The sequence below is a fragment of the Aphis gossypii genome, chromosome 1, assembly GCF_020184175.1.
Source record: "Aphis gossypii isolate Hap1 chromosome 1, ASM2018417v2, whole genome shotgun sequence".
In the NCBI taxonomy this organism is placed as follows: Eukaryota; Metazoa; Arthropoda; class Insecta; order Hemiptera; family Aphididae; genus Aphis; species Aphis gossypii.
Window position 1 is genome coordinate 68,920,174 of NC_065530.1, and position 20,855 is coordinate 68,941,028.

Consider the following 20,855-nt stretch of genomic DNA (forward strand, 5'->3'; position numbering starts at 1 on the left):
TTAAGTATACGTACTTTATAGTTAATATACATCAACATAATATTAAGGGTGGGTTATTTAAACATCAAACTGTACATTTTTCGCCTGCAATTGTAACTAATTCTGTAAACTTTTATGATAAATGTATCAAATAATAGTGTTGCTAAAAAATATTTCATTTATCCGCTCTAAGTTCCTATATTTATAATAAAAAATAGATACAATAGTTCTAGTAATAATTATACAAATAAATTGATTAAAAATGTGTTGTGTTATAACAATTTTTTTAATCTTAAAAAAATTATTCGGAATATATCCGAATATACATTCAAATAGTCAAACTTGCAATCGAAAACCGTCGGTAAAAAGTGAACACAATATTAACTGACAACACTTGACTGCACTGGTTCTTGTTGATCCTGTGGGTAGTTCTCTTCTTCCATCACTCCTTCTTCACCTTCGCCCAAGCCACACTCAACGCCTGTGTCCTCCTCATCCTGGATCTCCTGTTGGGCTAACCATAACTTTACCTCACCATCCATCTCATCGAAGTCGTATGGGAAAAACTTAATAGCATCGTCGATGCCCGATTCGTAATCCGGGCTCGCATAATTCGGTCCAACATCAACGAACCGTAGCAGACTCTTATCCTTGTCATCCATGAGTACAGACAACACCAATTTGGCGTCTTTACTATGCAAAAAACACAACGTTTATAGATACTTATTATATTACGTACCTGTCGTACCTATATGGACAAAATATTAAATAAAAACTTTAACATTTTAACTATTATCCAATTACAGATGTTGTAAAAAAAAAAAAAAAATCTAGAACTAAAAATGCGTTTAGTATAATATTATATACCTACAATATCTCACTCATAACCTCGCAACTTTTTTTTAAACAATATTTTTGAACATGATTTTTAATAATATAAGATCCATGGTTATTATATCGCTAGTACATAATTGTAGTTTTCTATTAGTTTTTGTTTCATATACATATAAGAATTAAATATTCGTGTATATAATGTATACATGTTTAAAGCTAAATATCTTATGTCCATTAAATAATGAAGTATTTATGTAAATTTTAAATTTAAGGGATAAAGTGGGCACAGGCAAAACGATGTCTTATTATTATAAACCACATATGATAATAATATAATATTGATACTTATTATATTGGTAAACCAGCAATGATATACCACAGTAAAAAAAGAACTATTAAATTAATTTATATCTATAATCTTTTACGAACAGATAATTCTGTCAATAATAGTTATGGTTTTTTTTTTTTTTCATAAATCTTAATGTTGTTAATTAATTTCTATTATGTTCTATTTTTTTTTTTTTTTTTTTTGTTCAGCTTGTTGTCACTTAGTAATACGTTTTGTAAATTTAATACTGTACTTTATCTTCTAATTGAACCTAGGTTCGTAATAAATAAATAAGGTTTAAAATTATAGTATGATGTATACGAATCAAAAAATCTAAAAAAAATACATAAAATACATACATTTTTTTATTGATGTTTTAAATTTAAATTTGGATGAAATTCGATATTTAAACGAAAAATAATAATTTTTTAATAAATTAAATTTATTTCGTTTTGTTTTAATTCAAAAACATTTTTTGTAAGAATTTGAACCTTTTACGTATATTATTATATTTTATGTACACGATTACATTTTCGAAACATTAGGTAAGATTAATTTTGTGCTATTGCATAGTTAATAGTTTATACCGTGTCTATTTTACTATAATAATTAATAGCAATATATTTCAATACAATAGACTGGCAAGCAGCCGTCTCTACTCAGAATCGTTTTTGTACCCAATTATTTATCATTAAATTAAAATTTAACACACACATTACAGTGACTAACTCAATAGTGAGGTACACTCAACAACTACTATATTGCAGAGTGATTACCTACTTTCCCTTTTTTTTTTTTTTTTTTTAAATATTCCATATTTAAATTCAAGAAAGTAAAAACATTGTTTGAACAATTATACGCTCAACGAAACGTCGAACACGTTCTTAAATTTTTAATGCGCAAACAAAATAAAATTAAAAACAAAAACTGCGTAAATTACACGAATGCTCAACGTCCTGATTAATTATTACATTTCAGGAGTTTAAAAAGAAAACAATTTTGGATTTAATATAATTTTGTTTTTGTTTTTGTAGACCACAAACTATTCGGTTTTAAAGGCTCTCTCTCCAATCTTGATGCATACAATAAGCGGAAAAATTCAAATAATTTACGTTGTATGAAAATCAACGTCAATAAACTTTAATACCATTTACTTATAACACCGTAGATACCATCTGATTTTGTTGATGTTTCAGAAAAACGCTCAGGTTTTTAAACGGAAAAAGAAATCAAATTTCCATCAGTATTATTAACTATATTATATCAATATATTAATTTAATTCTCTATATTATAAGTTTAATTCATACATAATAATGTAATTGGATCCTTACCCAACTTTGTCTGTACCATATGTAGCTAACAATTCGGAATCTTTACACAATAGCTTGGGTTTTTCAGGATCAGCACAACGGAAAAATCCGTAGTGTACGACTTTTTCTTCGAGATCTTCGATGATAGGTAACACGATGTTGGATTTGTTAATATCAAAAATTACAAGGTACTGCAAAAAAATAATGCTTTGGCTATGTGTATACTATATAACTAAAATAATAAATATAAGGTAAAATTTAAGAATTCGCCTTAACGACCATGCAGTGTGGCGATAAAAAAAAACATTAAAAACAATATCGACTTCTATATAATGTAAATATGTAATATAAGAAACTAGAAATGTCAGACGTGTAATAAAAGTAGTTTTCTAACCTGTGGTAAAGGTGGCTGGGGTGCAATATATCCATTATCTTTGCAGAATGTGTCGAACAAAATGGTGAGCGCCGAAGCTTTACTCAACGGATTTCTGGGGGTGTATAACGATGGTATTTTTTGTCCGGATTCATTTACTGTTTTATGTACATCTGCAAGCCTATGATAAATAGTGTTGATCTTTATGACGTGAAAATCCTTATTTTTAGTATACGAATCAAAAATAATTTAAAAAGTGTATCAAAGGTACATGCATGTTAGGCATTATTTTCTCATAATATACTTAACAAAAAAATTATTTTAATAAATATGAAATCATAATTTAGTGTACCTATATTTAATACTCAATGTATTTGTATATGGTGTTCAAGACTGTAGATACCAAATACTTTATAAGAATAATATTATAGTAACTTTAATAGGGCCATATAGGAGCATTGTAGGTTCTAACATATATTTTTTAACATACCTAATAAATTAAAATGATATCAACTAATAATAATATTGTTTATATATTATATTCACCAAAATTATGTTAATGTTATATATATATATATAGGTATAATGTTTTGATGTATATATCACTAGATAAAATAGGTTAAAATTAGATACGTTGATCGACGAATGCATATTATAATAATAAATTACAATATGATAATAAGTAATTATAATTTTACACTAATATTACGTTAACGCTTCACATACGTATTCGAAAGGTGGATAGTTTAGGTACTTACGAATTCGGACTAGGGCTTAAAGGGGTTCCGTCACCGTAAATAATTGTGCTTAACTTCTGCTCTATAACTCCCATTAAATCAATGGGTTCAGATATATTTTCTTCTTCTGTAACAACTTCTTGGGCAGCAGTGTCATGTTTGATAATAGGCATTGACAACATTACCGAATACACTTTTTTACTCAACAGTTGATTGACCAATTCTTGAGGAAAACTTTCCAGAAACTCTTTTTCCATGAAAAATAACTAAAACGGATGGATATAAGTATACAACATATTAATTCGTATACAATTTCCAGTCCAAATAGTTAGTTATAAATGAAACAACTATAATTTTTTAAGTTCATACAAAACAATATAATACTATTTTACTTATTTATAAAGTATTAGTACTAAGCATACCGGTTTATCCAATATTTTCAATAATTAACTGGATTATAGTATAACATATCAGAATATTTTCTACGCTTTGAATGATTTATATAATCATTAAAAATTAATCAAATTTAATTTTAAATATTTTATTGAATCTGTGGTTAACAATAAATTTGGTTATCTTCAGCTACTTCTTGTGACCAATTATAATTTTTAATTATCTATGCAACTATCAACTATCGACTATAAATAATCTAGAAGAATTTTTTCGATTTAAGTGGTCGAAACAAGCAGCGAATAGATTCATTAAATTTAAAAGTAATTATAACAAAAACGTAGTATGGTAATTTATATATTTTCTCTGCTACGCTAAAAAACATTGAAAAAAATTAAATTATAAGTAAAACACTTGTGTATCGATGAAATTGCTATGGTTACTTATTATGCATCGATTGCTAAAGGATCATAGATACTATGAAGCTAAATTATAACATTATAACATTAATGTTATCTTTGTTATTATTAAGCTTCCATGGCAACTGTAACAATAAGAAAAAATGTTGACTCTGGCCTTTTAATAAAAAAAATTCACCCTTTGACCATCTTATGTTGTATTTTATATTGAAAAAGAATGTTTTTGATTTAAACTATCTACACGAATGAATACGTCCGTCGGGACTAAGTTTTGATAAACAATAATGATTTTAACCGCGTGACTCAACCTTAGAAAATTCTTCATATCAAATAAAGAGATGTTTTTGAAATATATTATATTATAATTAAACCAAATTTTTATTATAATCAGCATTCATTTATGTTTAAGTCTAATTAATAATGTGCATCAATAAAATATTACCTATTGGCTATTCAGAATAATGATTGAGTATACCTAATCGTTTTAAGTATTAATATAATACAAATAGTTTTGGATATTAGTCAAGACTCATGATAATCAAAAGTATCAACAATAATTCAAAACTTATTATAACAAAAATATCAAATGTATATATTTATGATTCTAAATTATCAATATATTAGATCCAAATTAATTGGTTATATTATGTAAAAATATTTGAAAAAATATTCTAAAAAAATGTCCAATTTATGTTTTACTAAAATATTTAATATGCTTGTATTTATGTAATAAATATTCTTATATTTTTATTTCGTATTCTAATTATTATCATATCAGATTCGTCTGTTTCTAGTTAGTCCTGAAATATTTATTTCAATGTATATTTGAATTTGGTTAAATATATTTTTTTCTAAAAAATACAGTTTCTATGAAAACCCATTAAAAACAAGGATGAAATTAATCCTAAAACATTTTAATTTAACTTTACATTGCCTATATTGACTTTAACGACTTATGCACAATATAATTATGTTACCATAGCAACCTTATCAATAAATTTTTATTATGATCATAATTTTAAAAACATGTTTATGATTCAATGTTTTTTGTGCACCGAAGAAAATATCAAGTAGCACGCTATATTTTATTTTTGACCTGGAATACAATGGTAGATAATTACTTTTAATGACATTTTTTACATAATATATTTGTTCCACTTTTCCACGGAACTTTTGATATAAAATACACTTAGACCAAATACTGTATTTTGAGTTTACTACTTTGAGATATTTTATTTTTTCAACGCTCTCGAACATTTTTACTACTGAATATATTATACAAAATATTATATACTTTACCTCATTCAAAGTATCTTCCGTCAACTCCACTTCATTATCTTCGATAACAATAAGTTCCTCGTACTTACTAGCACATAAGTTGGCCACTTCACACACCCTTTTTTCTACCATTATTGGTTCAGGAGGTTTGACTAGTTCTTCAGAGTCATCTTCAACTGGTTTTTCCACCATAATATATTTGACCGTGTGCGGAAAAAATACAATACACGTTTGAATTTGTATGTTAACCGAAAACTGTTTCAGTGAATGTTCTCTCGCTTTCATCATTCTAAAATCTTAAATTAACCATCTATTTAAACCACTATCAATAAAACACTGTACATTTTGTTTCATTTCATCACTTTGAGTTAATTTCAAACCATTTAATAACAAATTATAAGTTTCTAAGACTTTATAACTTCTATAAGTAGTTAAATTAAATTTTAAAACATATGTATGATCAATAGACCGAACTTTATAATATTTATATCCATGTATACAATATACATATTATATATTATTCTATAACTATAACTGCAAAAATATTGATATTTCCACAATCAAATACGATGGCTAGATAGTAAACAGTCTTAGTATATAATATTGATAAATATTAAGAATTTAATCAATTTTCTATTTAAAAATAAAAAAAAACAAATAGGTTATAGATGTATTCTATATCCATATAATTAAGCATTATCAAAAGTTAAAACATAATAATAATTAATAATACAAACCTCTAATCTTTTTTTCTTTTCTTGTTTTCTGTTTTTGATAGTTTTCACTTTCGATTAATTTTTTTTGTTCCTCATTAGTCACTGTATCTAATGATATCTTAATTTTTAAAAAAACGATATATTTGTGTATTACTCAACAGCTGTTTGTGGTGTTCATGCACTAAATACCTACGACTTCCATATATTATGTATAGATACTCACAAACTCTCTCTGGACTTCGCCATTCTTAAACTTAACATACTGTTCAAGCTCCTCCACTATTAATTTCATTAATCTAGGAGCATTGGTGCCAATAATCATATTGACTAACATCCCATCCTTTTGTATATTTAATAATGAAAAATAAATAAATATCATTAAAGTTATCAACCAAATAGTAAGTTTTATTCATTTTTAATAATCAATATACTTACATAGAAAAACATCCAATATGACTCACTTTTTTGTCGAAATCGTTTAAGCTTAGTTATGTTGTCAGATTTTGCCTAGAATCGCATTATCATAATCAAATAACTATTTTCTTAGTTAAAAAGATGCTTCAAAACCATGCAATATTACATACTACGAATTTATAATCAAGGGTAATAAATAAGGTCGATTAAAAAATATATACGAGTAATAAAAGAAAAGTAATTGGGAAAAAAGAAACATTTTTATTAAATGAATAACAATCATCCACTTCAATCAATACATGTTTATTTTTTATATTATTACTTTTATTTTTTTATGCAACATATAATATACTATGCGTAGTTAGAACTAAGTACTCGAAGAAAATAGGAAGCTTAATCATATGTAACTAGATTTCAACTCCACCCCGTAACTCCCAAGCATGCATAAGGTAAAGAAGTAAAGTCAATTTGGGATAACTCGGACTTAGTTAGACAATCTACTTGTGGATAATATTGAATAGCATGGAATTGTAGATTGGATTTTATAATTTGCAAAATATTGGCATATTTTTTAAATTAATCTACTACTTTAAGTTGACCCCTAAAATGCAAATTTTTAAAATTAATTTGCAAAATGTTGAGACCATTCTTTAACCAATAGAATTATGTGGAGGACTCATTTCACGTTTTTAAAAGTCATAATTTTTCAATTGAACATATATGAATTCTAAACTGTAGTATTTAATTTACGGATAAAAAAATAGATCACAATTTGTTGTTATAACCATTTACCATTTTACTAAATATCTGCTGAATTATGATTATGATGTACAAAAAATGTTAATCTAGTTTAAATAATAATATAGATGTAATTGAGGGCATATGTTTCTCCACATAGTACAGTCACTACAGTGAAACACCTAAAAAATAAGTGATGTGAAGATCTACCCTATTTTTAAATTTTATATCAAACAGATCATGTATAAACCTAAGATCTCAATAAATATAAAAATATATTTCTATTCTTAAAAAAAACTTTCTCCAAGACTTTATTAAAGCTATTAAAAAAATATTTCATTCAAGTATTAATTTAATATGCAAATTTTTAGATAGAATTAAAGAAATAATATAAACATAATTCTATCAACATGGACATATTTTATCATTTTATGTTTCAATTGATGTTAACTTATAAGTTATAACCAATAAAACATTTTTATTACAACATAAATGAAATTAAGAACTAACCCTAAGTCCTAACTTATTCAGTTAACTATAAATTGTCGTTTCGACCCATTTCAACTATGTATTGCTATATATTTCAATAGTTTGCACAGTTACTTCAATTTATTTAATATGTTAATCGTATATAAAGATAAAGAATATTTACTATAGCATAATGTAAATTTTCACTGCCTAATTCCAACTTAATTTTTTTTAAGTACGCCGTCATTGGTATACAAGGGCCACACCATTCTGTATAAACGTCAACGACTAAATAACAAATTAATCAGTCATAAACATAAATATTTTTTAATTTATTTTATGTATGAATTTATTTTAATATTAATTATATTATTTTGAGTTTTTTACCATACATTCCAGGTTTTTCTATAATTTTTGTCCAATCATCATCGTTGTTTATTTCTTCTTGGAGCACTGCTTGCCCACCTTTTTTAGCCATTCGTCCGGATCTCTTATTCTGATTAGCCTATATATTAGATTACATTTTTTTTCAAAATATATATTATGGTAAGTATTTAAACATTAATTAATTAACTAGTCGATTAAAATAACAGAAAACGTTATTTTGCTTTGATTACTTTTTAGTTATAAAATACTACTTAAAATAAAAATAAATCTTATTTAATCGTATACTATTTATTTATATATTTATTGTTCAAGTTTATTTTCTATACATTCGTGTCATTATTATTTTGGTATTTAAAATAAACATTTAATAGTTTCACCCACGTCTGTATAAATTGTACATTACCTACATATAATAACTAAACTTAAATACTATAATAAAAAACTAAAGCTTTAATATAATATTATATTTTTTGAGAGAAATAATTTGATAAACATTTAATCAATTTACAACTCAGTTATGGCAGTTCCATTAGTGTAATACGACTATAATAAAAATGTAAAATAAATAAAATTATTAAATAATAAATACTAGGTAATTAAAATGTCATAACTAACTTCCCATTATTATACATAATTACTGAAAAGGGTAAATCATCCCAGATATTACAGGGTATGCTAAAACCTTTAATTCAATAATTTAAATTTTATTCAACTAAAAAACAGTCAACTACAAGGTTCTAGGAAGATGGGATTACTTTTGAAGATTTTACTTTTTCTTTATTATAATATTTTATCATATGCTAACATATTATAATTGGGTTAACAGTTATAGTTAATAAAAAAAATTTGATTCATTCTCTCCATTCAAATATTTATGAACACCATATATTAAATTTAAATTTACTGAACAAACGTGTAACGTTAATTCTTTTGATTTAGAGTTTTTAGTAAAATTTTGAATTAAAAAAAGGTAAACGCGTGTGTACTTTTTTTTTTGGTTATCACTAACTAACCCATAGTCAGTTTTTTTTTTAATTAACTTTTTATTATAAATCTAGCTCAATGATTACAATACATTAGAATACTAGCAAATCAATATATGTAAAAAAAAAAAAACAAATAAACAGAATAATAAATAATATTAAGTAATATATAACTAAAAATATAAAATAAAAGTAAGTATATAAACAAAAACAGTCAGATAATAAAGCCAGCCTCCTCCGTAAAAGAAATAATCATAATGACCTGTTCAGAGTTTGAGTTCAAAATGGAGTGCAGATTGGAAAAAACATTCAAGGGGTTAAGAGAAGTAAAGTTAGGTTCTGTAGAGGTTAGGATACCTGATGGAAAGTGAAGGACAGTCGAAAATAATTGGACAAATCTCAGATACGTTCTTTCATATGCAGAGTGTAAAAGGGGGAATCATTTAAATTTTATTTATAGGTGTGTTGTATTAGGATTTAATGAATTTCAATAATTAAGCAATAATAAAAAATAGAATTTAAATAGGTTATAAGATAACAATATTGTGAAATATAGTGTTGTTTAACTTTTATATTTTAGTTAGCATAGTAGTAAGAAATGTAAATAAAATTAGTTATTAATTGGGTTAAAATAATAATTACGTAAGTTAAGATGTATGAAATGTAAATTAGAATAATAAGAGAAAGATGTAACAATCGATAATTACTCACTTGTAAATTTAGTATATAAGAGATATGGTTAAGACAGAAAAGGGGTCAGTGGTGGTGATCGTGTGACTCGATCACCACCAGACGTCGCGTTCAAATAAAGTACAATTTCACATCATTTTTGGTTTTACTTTATTTTGGTATACGTCCGAGAAATCGGAGTATACGACAGGCGTATGAGGATAATAAATGATGCCCTATACGTAAACGATTATATCGAATAATAGAGAATCTGGGCAACAATACATTTTTGAACCAAATATTGTTAGTAATATTGGGTACAATGACTTAAATCTGGAGACAAAATTAGCGAGTAAATTATGCCAGTAAGCAGATCAAAAGTTAAAAAAAATGACGTCGTAGAAGAGGAGTAAAGTCTAACCAAGGAATTAGGGAAAAAGAAGGACTAATAAAATTTGAAGAAAATTTGGCTTAGGAATCGACGTACTCATTACCATGATCAGCTTAGTATATTATACTGATAAATATATTTTATATATTTGTATTGCTACCTATTATACTGATTATTTATTTTACTATTCGTAATTTAGTAAAGTGAATTAATTTTTGACAAAATCATCACATTAATTATTTTATTAATATTATGGTTTAATAATTATTAGTGATAATTTATTAATCTATAGTATACGCATTAATATAATTTATAAAAAAAAAAAATCTAAAATACCATAAATAGCTTAAAATTAGTCTAAATGTTTTTTTAAATTTCATTAAATGTACAATATTATAATTTTAAAAGTATTGGAAGGTTTGTTATATTTTAAGATATTATTTAATGAAAATCATCAATTTACGCTTCAATATCTTATTTCGACATTTACAATGAAACATATTTATAGAATTGAGTTCAACTTTTATAATTTTTGTAACTTATATGGAACCTTGCATTAAATTTTTAAACTCAAGGTGTAAATATTTAAAATGTATGGAATTTCATACTTCATTATAATTTATAAATGTTAATATTTTAATGAATTTCTTAAAAATATGAACTTCATACGCTTATGAAAAAATAATGTGACTTTATACTTTCAAACATTTTTATTTGGTATCATACGAGAAACATTTTCAAGCATTTTTATCCAAACTTTATACTAGAAAAAAAAATATATACATAAAATACAATAAAACAATACCTAAAAAAAAAAATAGCAAAAAATAACCCCATATTTTTAAAAATATATCTATTAAAATGCTAATATAAATGTTCGGTGAAAAATTAAAGTCTTTATAATTATTCATTTTTGGTTTACAAATAAATCTATTTTGTTATAGACTGATTTTGTGTAAAAATTCCAGTTTTTTCGGTTATTTTAAAAATTATTATAAATGTTTTATTTGATCAAAATCCAAAGTATCAACATCATATTTTCTACCAGAAATTCATTAAGTTGAAAATCAAAAATTCCTATTGTTCGAAAAAGCGATTGTAAAATTTACATATTCGTCATCGCTCCGTTCAAAATCTAAAATATTATATTAATATTTGAAAATACTACTAGATAGATAAGTAAATTTAGTATATACAATGTACATTTATCTCATAATAAATATTATTATAATTAAAGTTAACAAACAATATTGATCGATTTCATAAATACTAAATAAAACTATGGGAAAAACGGTGTCTATACCAAATACGATGATAATATTATAATATAAAGAGGTTATTTTATTACATACCACTTTTGGAGGCATTTTTAATAGCAATTATATTTCAATTAAAAAAAAAAAAAAAAAAAAATGAATTATTTATCACTACTTCAACAATATTCTTTACTCGTAGCACTGAGTACAATGATCGGTAAACATGTGCCGTGAGTCTATTTATATAGGGACATTTAAAACCCCGTTGTTTACTACCCTTACCTCATGACATTCCAAAAGTTTAAATACTCGTGGAAGTTTCAGAAAATAGATATTTAATGGTAGTAATGATACAGTATAAATTAAAAGCGTGCGTATACTGCAGGGAAAGCAGAAAAGTTATCAAATGCGTATGACGTGTATAGCGGAAATTAACAGCGTGATGAATGCTTGAATGAACATAATGCTCTTTTATACCCAAAAATGGTATAATAGACCTAAGAAATTAATCTTTTTTAATATAATATACATATCAGTACCATAACTAGGGGGACACTAGGGGTACAAGCTTTCCTTATGAAATATATTTATTTTTTTGTACGCCGTAGTGTAGTGTACAGAAATGTATTATAAGTTATACCATTAATATATTAATATATAATATCTACAAGGTGTTAAAAATCTATTTGTAATTTGTATTCGTAAAAAATTTATTTTTTGTTTCATTGTTATAAGTCATTCGTATCATTGGTCATTCCAAATGTCACAAATCACAAAAACATAAAATGAATGAAATAGAAATGATAAACATAGGTTTTAAACACGGGTCACGGACCAATGTATAATATATGTATACATAATACATATATACCTATACGCATATCCTGATATATCTTAGTCTAGTGATATTTCTTGCAATTTTTACTCGCAACTCGCTTTAATCGCAAAAATGTATTTCAGTTCTATACTTAGAGACATTCAACAGTTTTATATATATAAGTATTCTCAATATATAATATTTTTTATAATAGTTCTTAATACATAAAATAACGTATCAACATTAATCCAAAATAATTGTATCTTTTGGTAAACAAAATAATTCCATAATGATGGCATTACACTATAAATACACTATAAATACAACAATGTGATATTTGAAAACTTGAAAAATCAGATTTATTTAATTATTACTTACATTTATTTTTTATTTTTAAACTAAACAATTATATTATCTGTAAAATAATTATTTACAATTGGCACAAGTGATTAAAGAACATAGAAAAAAGTCAAAAAACAAAAAAACATAGAATAGTAACCAACAGTAGTTAGTTAAATTAAATTACGATTATTTACATCAATTAAGCCAGGGGGCTTGAGTGAAAAGGTCATCTATTTATGGTATTTCATGTACATGTGATGGTGAGGGTTAGTCTATAAATATATCACGACAAAATGTTCATTTTAAACGCCTTCTGGGGTTACCAGGAATAATGGGAATAGATAGTTCTGAAATCAAGAGGTTTTGATAATTGTAGAGATTGGAGTACATGCGTTTGTAGAAAATCTTGACAACGATTTTAACTGTTAAGATATTTAAGTCTTTATGGAGAGTGTCGTTGGAGACAATATGGGGATTTAGTTATTTATCGCAGGTATTTAGATTATAATGATTGGATCTTAGTAATATTGTAGGGTTTGGTGGCACCCCATAATTGAATGTCATAAGTCCATATTGGTTTGAAGAGTAATTTGTATAGGAAAAGTTTATAATTAAGGTTCACGTGTTTAGTTGTTAAGACAATGCGTAATTAACGAGACCGGTTATTTAAAGCAAGCCGTTTGGTGTGGATATGTGTTGCCCAAGTTAGCCGACAGTCTAGGTGTAGAACTAAATAAAGAACGTTTTGGGCAGATGGCAGTAGAAGCCGGAAGGTGATTAAGGTACACAGGAGGGCAAACAGTTTGACGAAATGTGGACGTATGAACGTGTGACGGATTAAATATTTAGGTTTCATTAACTTTTATCCGATTATCCCCCATTCTTAATACCAAATTGATAAAAGATTTAGATGGTTTTCAATGAGGTTTGAGGCCGTTTCAGGATTTGAGTGGAGTGCTAAGAGTGTCTTGTCGTCGGCAAAGTCCCCAGTAGCTGTGTGGACGGTAATATGTTGGTCAGAGGTGAATAGATTAAATAGTAGTGGGACCACAACCGCTCTTTGGGGGTTATTACTTATATAACGCTTAATATTGATGACTTATTTTTTTTTTCATAGTATGAAATATTTTTTGAATGACAAGCCATTGCACACATTTTTTTAGTAGAATATTTTTCAAAGAATTTTGGTATATAATATAAAAATAAAATACCTAATAAGTTGATTATTATTTATAAGTTTTAAGGTTTAGATTTCAAACAATCATATCAATACAATTTTAGTTTTTGTGTCCTAAAAAACATGTAAATTTAATCAATATTATCATCATTTTATATTATAAATATAATACCTAATAGATATTAAATTATTATTTTAACTAATATATCATAACTAGCTGACCCGACACGGCGTTGCCCGTGTATTACTTTCTTTTTTTGCATTTTCGTATGTCGTGTATTAGTTTTTAATTTAATTGTATGGATAGTGCCAATATCACTTCAAATTCTCAATTTAATTTTGTGTGTGTGGGTGTGTTAAAGATTCATTGAAAACATACATTTATAGGCCTTGAATATTATTATATTTTTTTTATTATTATTATTAGCACTTCCTTATATACTACATTGGTTGTTTTTCCACTTGTGGCAAAAATGACTAAATGTAAATGTCATACATAGAGCACCTTACGTCACCAAATAATTTTTCTTTAGTCAAGGGTGCCATTAATTTCTTTACTTTAATATGAAATACTCTCGCTATAATGCCATGACGATCGTCCAGCTTTTGTCCTGAAAACAGTGCATCTATGATGTCTTTCCAAGTAGGGTTACATGTAAATGTGATGAATAGATCAGGGCGATCATGTACGCGGACATATGTCATGACATCTTGAGTTCGTTCATGTATATACCTAGGTCCGCCCGTAAATGATGAAGGAAGTACTATGATTTGACCTAGATTAGTTGCATTAACATCATTACTCCCCACATTATCTTTGAGATGAATATAGTTCTCAGCTCTTAGCTGTTTCTGATGATTCCTAATACAATTCAACCTTTCAGTTTCAATTTTTGCGTATAATTCGACCAAAAATTGACTGAAGAGGGAACGGAAGTATACAATATGGTTAACTTCATCTTGCCTAATCATAATTCGGTAAGCATAAAAGGATGCCGCAGAAACTTTTTTTTCAAGAGGCAATTTCGTAGTGGGATTACACAATGGTATGTCAATAGAGTATCCGTCCTCGCCATGGCAAAACATAAGTGGATACTGCAGAGCGTCGTATGCTCGATGAATTTCACTGATACGCTGTAGTTTATTATCGTGACTTTGAAGTACGATGTCTCTATTTTCAAATTGCTGACTTCCAATTATCAGAGCTATTTCATTTTGTGTTGGTGCGTTAAAGCGACCAACATGAGCATTATTTGGTTTTCTGTTTTAACGGATGACCACTTTAAATTCTTTACAGTTCTTTTGCACCGCATTAATCGTGGTCTTAAATTGTTTGACATAACTGTTTTTTCCTGAAGTATGCTTTGCAATTGTTTGACCAACCCTGGTTTGACGTCTGTAAAATTGGCGCACCTAGAGCGAACTTCCCTCTCATCCTCTCCTACAAAATATATTTGTGAAAATTGGGCATTCTGATCAGGTTTATGCATGAGACTCCCTACCAAATGGTACACCTGTCCTTGAACTTTGAAGGTAGGCATAAATCCTTCTGTTACAATTTTTTTATCCCCAAATGATGTCATTTTAAAACACCCATTGTATTTTCGTATAAGGTCCATAAAATGATTATGATGGGGGTGTCTGTCCATAAGCAGGCTGTTGAGAGGTTCCGCAAATGTTCAAAAGATGGAAGCTGCACTTTTCCATTATTGCAGCACATTCCGGGGGTTTCTTCTTTCCATTTTAGAGCATTGCAGTATTCGCACTTGTGGTTCATAGAACCAAGAGCTATAGTTTTTTCTGCCTCATAAGCCAGGTCAGGATTGTCAATGGTGGGGGATGAGTAAGGCCGACGGAGTTGTAGGCAGCACGTATTCACCATTTCGCGTTATCTTTGTACTTTGACCGTCTACCGCTCGTACTTATTGTGTGTTGCAATCGCGAGTCGCCGATAACTTTGCCTATATGTATATAGATTAATTACACTGTGTATACACTTTACAGTGTATCAATACACTGAACAGCGATAAACAATTTGAAAAAAATACATATATATATAGCTATATAAAATGTATACAAACTTTAAAAAAATAACTAAATGTAAATGTATCAACACATAAATCAGGTTGTTATAGCAACTATTTATAAACAAAAAACAAAAAAGGAACCTCTGTACAAAATTTTAATTAGCTGTAATAATAAAGTGATAAATGTGTTAACACATAAATCAAGTTGTTATAGCAACCATTTATAAACAAAAATTAAAAACAAAATTTCCATCGTAAATCTCAAAATCCCCGTTTTAGCAACCCTTTAAAATGCGAATTTTGAAAAATCCTTTCTTAGTGCGCCTATACGTTGCTTAAGGAACCTCTGTACAAAATTTAAAGTCCCTATACCCAGCGGTTTGGTCTGGGCGTTGATGAGTGAATCGGGGCGGTCTCCTATATGTATATAGATATACTATATTTAATTTATCATTCAAGTTCAAATTATGTATAAATAATACTTCACTATCCTGCTCCAATATAGATGTGAAACGATATAATATAAGTAACAATATTTTTTATTTTTTTCATCATAACTTTATCTTACTTATAGTTCTACCATAATATCAGTACACCACGTATATAAGCTAAATATGTAACTATGTAAACACCACTACACTATTAATTGATGTTTTCAAAATAAATAATAATAGTAATTCGACTTTGTGTGTAAAGCATCAGTGAATGGAGTGATTGTTTTTTAACATACCTAACTTAACTCTAATTTTCCACATTGGTATTACTGTGTGTTAGGTAAGATCGTGAAGTTATAATATTATATGTGTAAAATTTTAAAAATTAATCTTTAAAAATAGCTAACTCTACTATTTTGCATAATACGGCGATATATTATAATAAAATGTATAAACTTTTTTAGGTATAGATTACAAATTATAATAATGCGAAAAAGACGAATGAACAAGTGGATATACATAATACATACACACATAGTATAAATATTAACCAAAAATGGCAGAAAATAAAAATAATCGCATGAGCGGATGCCAACCGGTGCCAGGGGACTTTTCCGTGTACAAGCTAGTTGACGGGCTAAGCGGACGACCGGAAATACAATTTACATGACTACCTACTACAGCGAAATGTTAACAAGACATGCGACACACGACGGGCGGCTGTATAAAACGGAATGCATAAAGGTGACCTCTCCAAACATTTTGTATATACAATATTGAATATATAATAATAACAAAATATACGTATATTTAAATTTTATGTTTACGGCCAATATTAATACATAATAATATATGGTTAGTACATAAAGATGATTCGACCCTTGATACCTACTACAGTACTATATAATATAATTATAGTATAAAACTATAATGTAAGTTAACCATAACTATATCATTACAAAACTCCTCTACCCACATATTTCACAATATACTCGAAAACTATTACACAATAGTTTCAATATTTAATAGCAATCAATGATTCAACTTTTGAAATATTTCCCTAAATTATTCGTATGACTAGGTAACTTAAAATTTTAAAATATCACCAAAACTAAAGTTAAAATGATTGTTATTTAGTTTAAGTATACCCAAAATACATGAAATCATAAATTTTAATTCCCTTATTATTATTGTTATAATCATATAAATTTAATTAAATGAAAATATATTTTTAATTTATTTACAATTCCTCATTTCTCGTGTCTTTAAAAGGTGTATCTGTGCACTATTTTTTTTCATTCCATAATTCATGTGCAGGATTACAAATTAGGGTTCAGCAGACTCAATATTGTGTTATTAGCTTTAATATCAGAATGAAATGACTCATTATCAAATTAATAATTTATTGTTATTTTTATTAAAAAAAAACAGTTACAAGTTTATAACTTAGTAAGATATTACAATTTCAAAATGCCTATGACTTGCTTTAAAATAAAATAAATCGATAACAACCTATTTAAATAATATATATTCGAAATTTAATTTGGATTTTATACCTATTTAGCACGGATAATTAAATATCTACATGACTACATGTGATATCAAATATTGCAAACAAAATATTAGCTCAAAAATATTTATTGACTGGACAATAATCAAGGAAATAACTCATATTATTATTTATTACAATAATTAACAGATCAGACTCCCAGGAAGTTATTATTTAAAAAACGGCGAAAACGCGATATTCGCAGAATACAATATTTTTGGATACGGAACGAGCAGTGAGGTTCACGGACATTGTTGCACCTACCATCACTGTCATCGGAAATGAAATTTTATTCGTGTTTTGCGCATACTATTATAATATGAGGGTTAGCGACGAAACACTAAACAGTCTACTCGCCGTCGTCATAAACAAATATAATGTAGTTGTAATAATACCTAGTTACCAAAGACTTTTATGTTAATTAGTACTTACAGTAAATAATTGAAGTCATAGTAACATTAGTAACTATCATCGATTGTACGTTTGGAATTGGACAGAAGTATACCGCAAAATGATATGTGATACGAGCACAAGTCGCGGTGAACTAGCTCAATTTCTTTCTAGGTTTTTTTCGATTTTCACGGTACTGAATTAAAAAAAAAAAGCGACGACAGTTTAATATCAGCCGAGACATCTCCTTTGCCTTATACATAAATTGTTCCCATGGATACAACCACGGCGAAAGTATGCCGCACGTACATAAATTCTTTAAAAACACCTATACAATAAAAAGTATTACAAATACATCTGTGTATATGTATTATATAAATGAATGAATGTCTGTCCTTTATGCATTCCTAAACCGTTCAACCGATTGCGATTAAATTTGGTACAGAGATAGATTAGACTTCTGAGAAGAAGATAAGCTAATTTAAAAAGGGAGAGGTCCAACCCCAGAAGGTTACAAACAGGGTAACCAAAACAAGTGTTAACAAGGGTAAACAGGGATTTTGAGATTTACGATGGAAATTTTTGTTTATAAAAATATATGGTCGCTATTGGTTTATAATAATATAACAATAAAAATAATAATGAGTTGTAATAAAAATTAATCCGAAAGATATTATTATTATTTATTACTATACTAATTTTGATTGTTTCAAATGTGTGAAATTCAATTACAAAATGCACTTGAATGTCGGTATTTTTTAAATATTAAATAACCAATTTACTTAACAATATATTATTATATTATAAACTAGCTGAACCCGTGCACTTCATGGCCCGTTAAAAACCCTATCTCTCTCATACGTCTCAAACTGTGTGTTTAATTCGTTACCTGTGATTATGCTAGCAATATATTTTTATACATAGTAATAATCTTACAACGATACTCAATTTAGTATATCATTATGAAATTTTATTCTTTTTATCTAGAAATATCTGACAATTTAAGTATCTATTTAATTATTTAACATTTATTTCAAAATATTAGAATTATAATCTTTGACACAGTCCCGCATAGGCTAGGTTCACATGGACGTGCGTACACGCGCGTTAGCCCGCCTTTTTTCAACTTCATTGATTAACATGTTTATGTTAACTTCCATATTTTTTATACAAAAAAAAAAAACACTTTTTTTCATAAAATAATAAATTTATACAATATTCAAACCAATCGCAGTGAAAGTATAAACTATAAAGTAACTATAATATTATTAGAGTGATACGAGTAACACGAGCTGCTCATGGTAACAATCCCAATCGATCACAAAATAAATCACAGTACAATTCCCTATGTTCAAAAATAACATTTATTGAAAATATACATTTCGATTTAATATAACTGGCGTTCTTATCGAATAGTAAATGAGTCTAGATGGTGTCTTTAATAATATTATTAATTAAATTTTACATTATTTCCTTTATTAATATACATTAATATATATTACCTTTGTACATTTATTTTATACAAATCAGTGAATTAATGGGTGGTACTAGTTTGCGCACAAATACCAAAAACACAACTTGTTTGGGCACAAAACTACCACTCGTTTGGGAACAGTCAAGTCGTAATCATACACATGGTTTGCGCACAGTTACCTTTTAGACTTTAATAGTTTAATACCTTGCATATTAATATTTCTTTATTATTAAAGTACTTACATATATTTTCCTTCCCCCTTAACAGACTTAGAACTATTTATGAATGTATTCATAGGTGTAGTTAAAAATGTATGTTAATACTTACTTATTAATAATTGTGATAAATAATATTTAATACTTGTTCAAGTTAAAAATGTATGTTAATTTTAATTCTAATATAATATATTTGATAAATATACGTACAGGATAATATATACGTGTCTATTATTTTCTGCAATAACAGCTTCCCATTATTTGATTGTATTTAATTTGGTCTATTTCGCCAGATGTATATTTTGTCCATAAGTTTATGCGATGTTCAACTGATTCTATTGACTCCTTACAGTGATAATTATTTATATTTTTGTTGATTGATGTTATTTTTTTTAATATTAATAATGTATACTTCGAAAATCGGGTACACAAACATAAAGTACCTACACACTCACACAAACGTAATTATGGCCACATGGTACAGCCACAAAATGTATTTTTTAGTATACTATTATTATATATTTTAAAAATGTTAAATGCCACCTCTGAAAAATGCCGCCTACCCCTTGAGCCGTGTCGATTAGACGCCACCACTACTGTGTGTGGGGACCTAAACGCGCGTGTCAACTGAACGGACCGATAACAATCAACAGTATTCAATTTTGCGAAGCCACGCGCGTTTACGCGCGGAAATAGAATCTTGCGTCGTTGTCGCGATTGACGCGCGTGGAATGTAATTATATACAGTGACGTGCTCAG

At 27.3% G+C, this 20,855-nt stretch overlaps 1 protein-coding gene and 1 long non-coding RNA gene across 4 annotated transcripts; one reads left to right on the forward strand and one right to left on the reverse strand.

Moving 5' to 3' along the window:
- Positions 1–246: 246 nt before the first annotated feature.
- Positions 247–18,726, reverse strand: LOC114121683 (thioredoxin domain-containing protein 3 homolog). Of its 3 annotated transcripts, none has more exons than XM_027984119.2 (11): positions 18,450–18,726; positions 8,373–8,490; positions 8,170–8,273; positions 6,801–6,872; positions 6,589–6,705; positions 6,387–6,483; positions 5,671–5,945; positions 3,584–3,828; positions 2,847–3,006; positions 2,474–2,643; positions 247–672 (listed from the first exon to the last, which is right to left on the reverse strand). In XM_027984119.2, the coding sequence occupies exons 2-11, from the start codon at positions 8,461–8,463 to the stop codon at positions 360–362; spliced, it is 1,644 nt and encodes a 547-aa protein (XP_027839920.2). In that variant the 5' UTR covers positions 8,464–8,490; positions 18,450–18,726; the 3' UTR covers positions 247–359. The 3 variants fall into 3 exon arrangements, with proteins under 3 accessions (XP_027839920.2, XP_027839919.2, XP_050057244.1); XM_027984118.2 differs by lacking the exon at positions 18,450–18,726 and adding an exon at positions 11,768–11,870; XM_050201287.1 differs by lacking the exon at positions 18,450–18,726 and adding an exon at positions 11,768–11,872 and having other exon boundaries at positions 507–667.
- Positions 16,647–18,436, forward strand: LOC114121685 (uncharacterized). Its single transcript, XR_007604254.1, has 3 exons — positions 16,647–16,808; positions 16,933–17,212; positions 18,168–18,436. It is a non-coding gene; the product is annotated as an uncharacterized LOC114121685 (long non-coding RNA).
- Positions 18,727–20,855: the final 2,129 nt, after the last annotated feature.

Bases quoted from the DNA above. Each gene is read 5' to 3' on its own strand.
- LOC114121683 (XM_027984118.2), bottom strand. The intron at 8,274-8,372 runs GTAAAAAACTCA...TTTGTTATTTAG, and splicing joins AGAAAAACCTGGAATGTATG to TCGTTGACGTTTATACAGAA. The intron at 2,644-2,846 runs GTTAGAAAACTA...ATTTTTTTGCAG, and splicing joins CCCAGCCACCTTTACCACAG to TACCTTGTAATTTTTGATAT.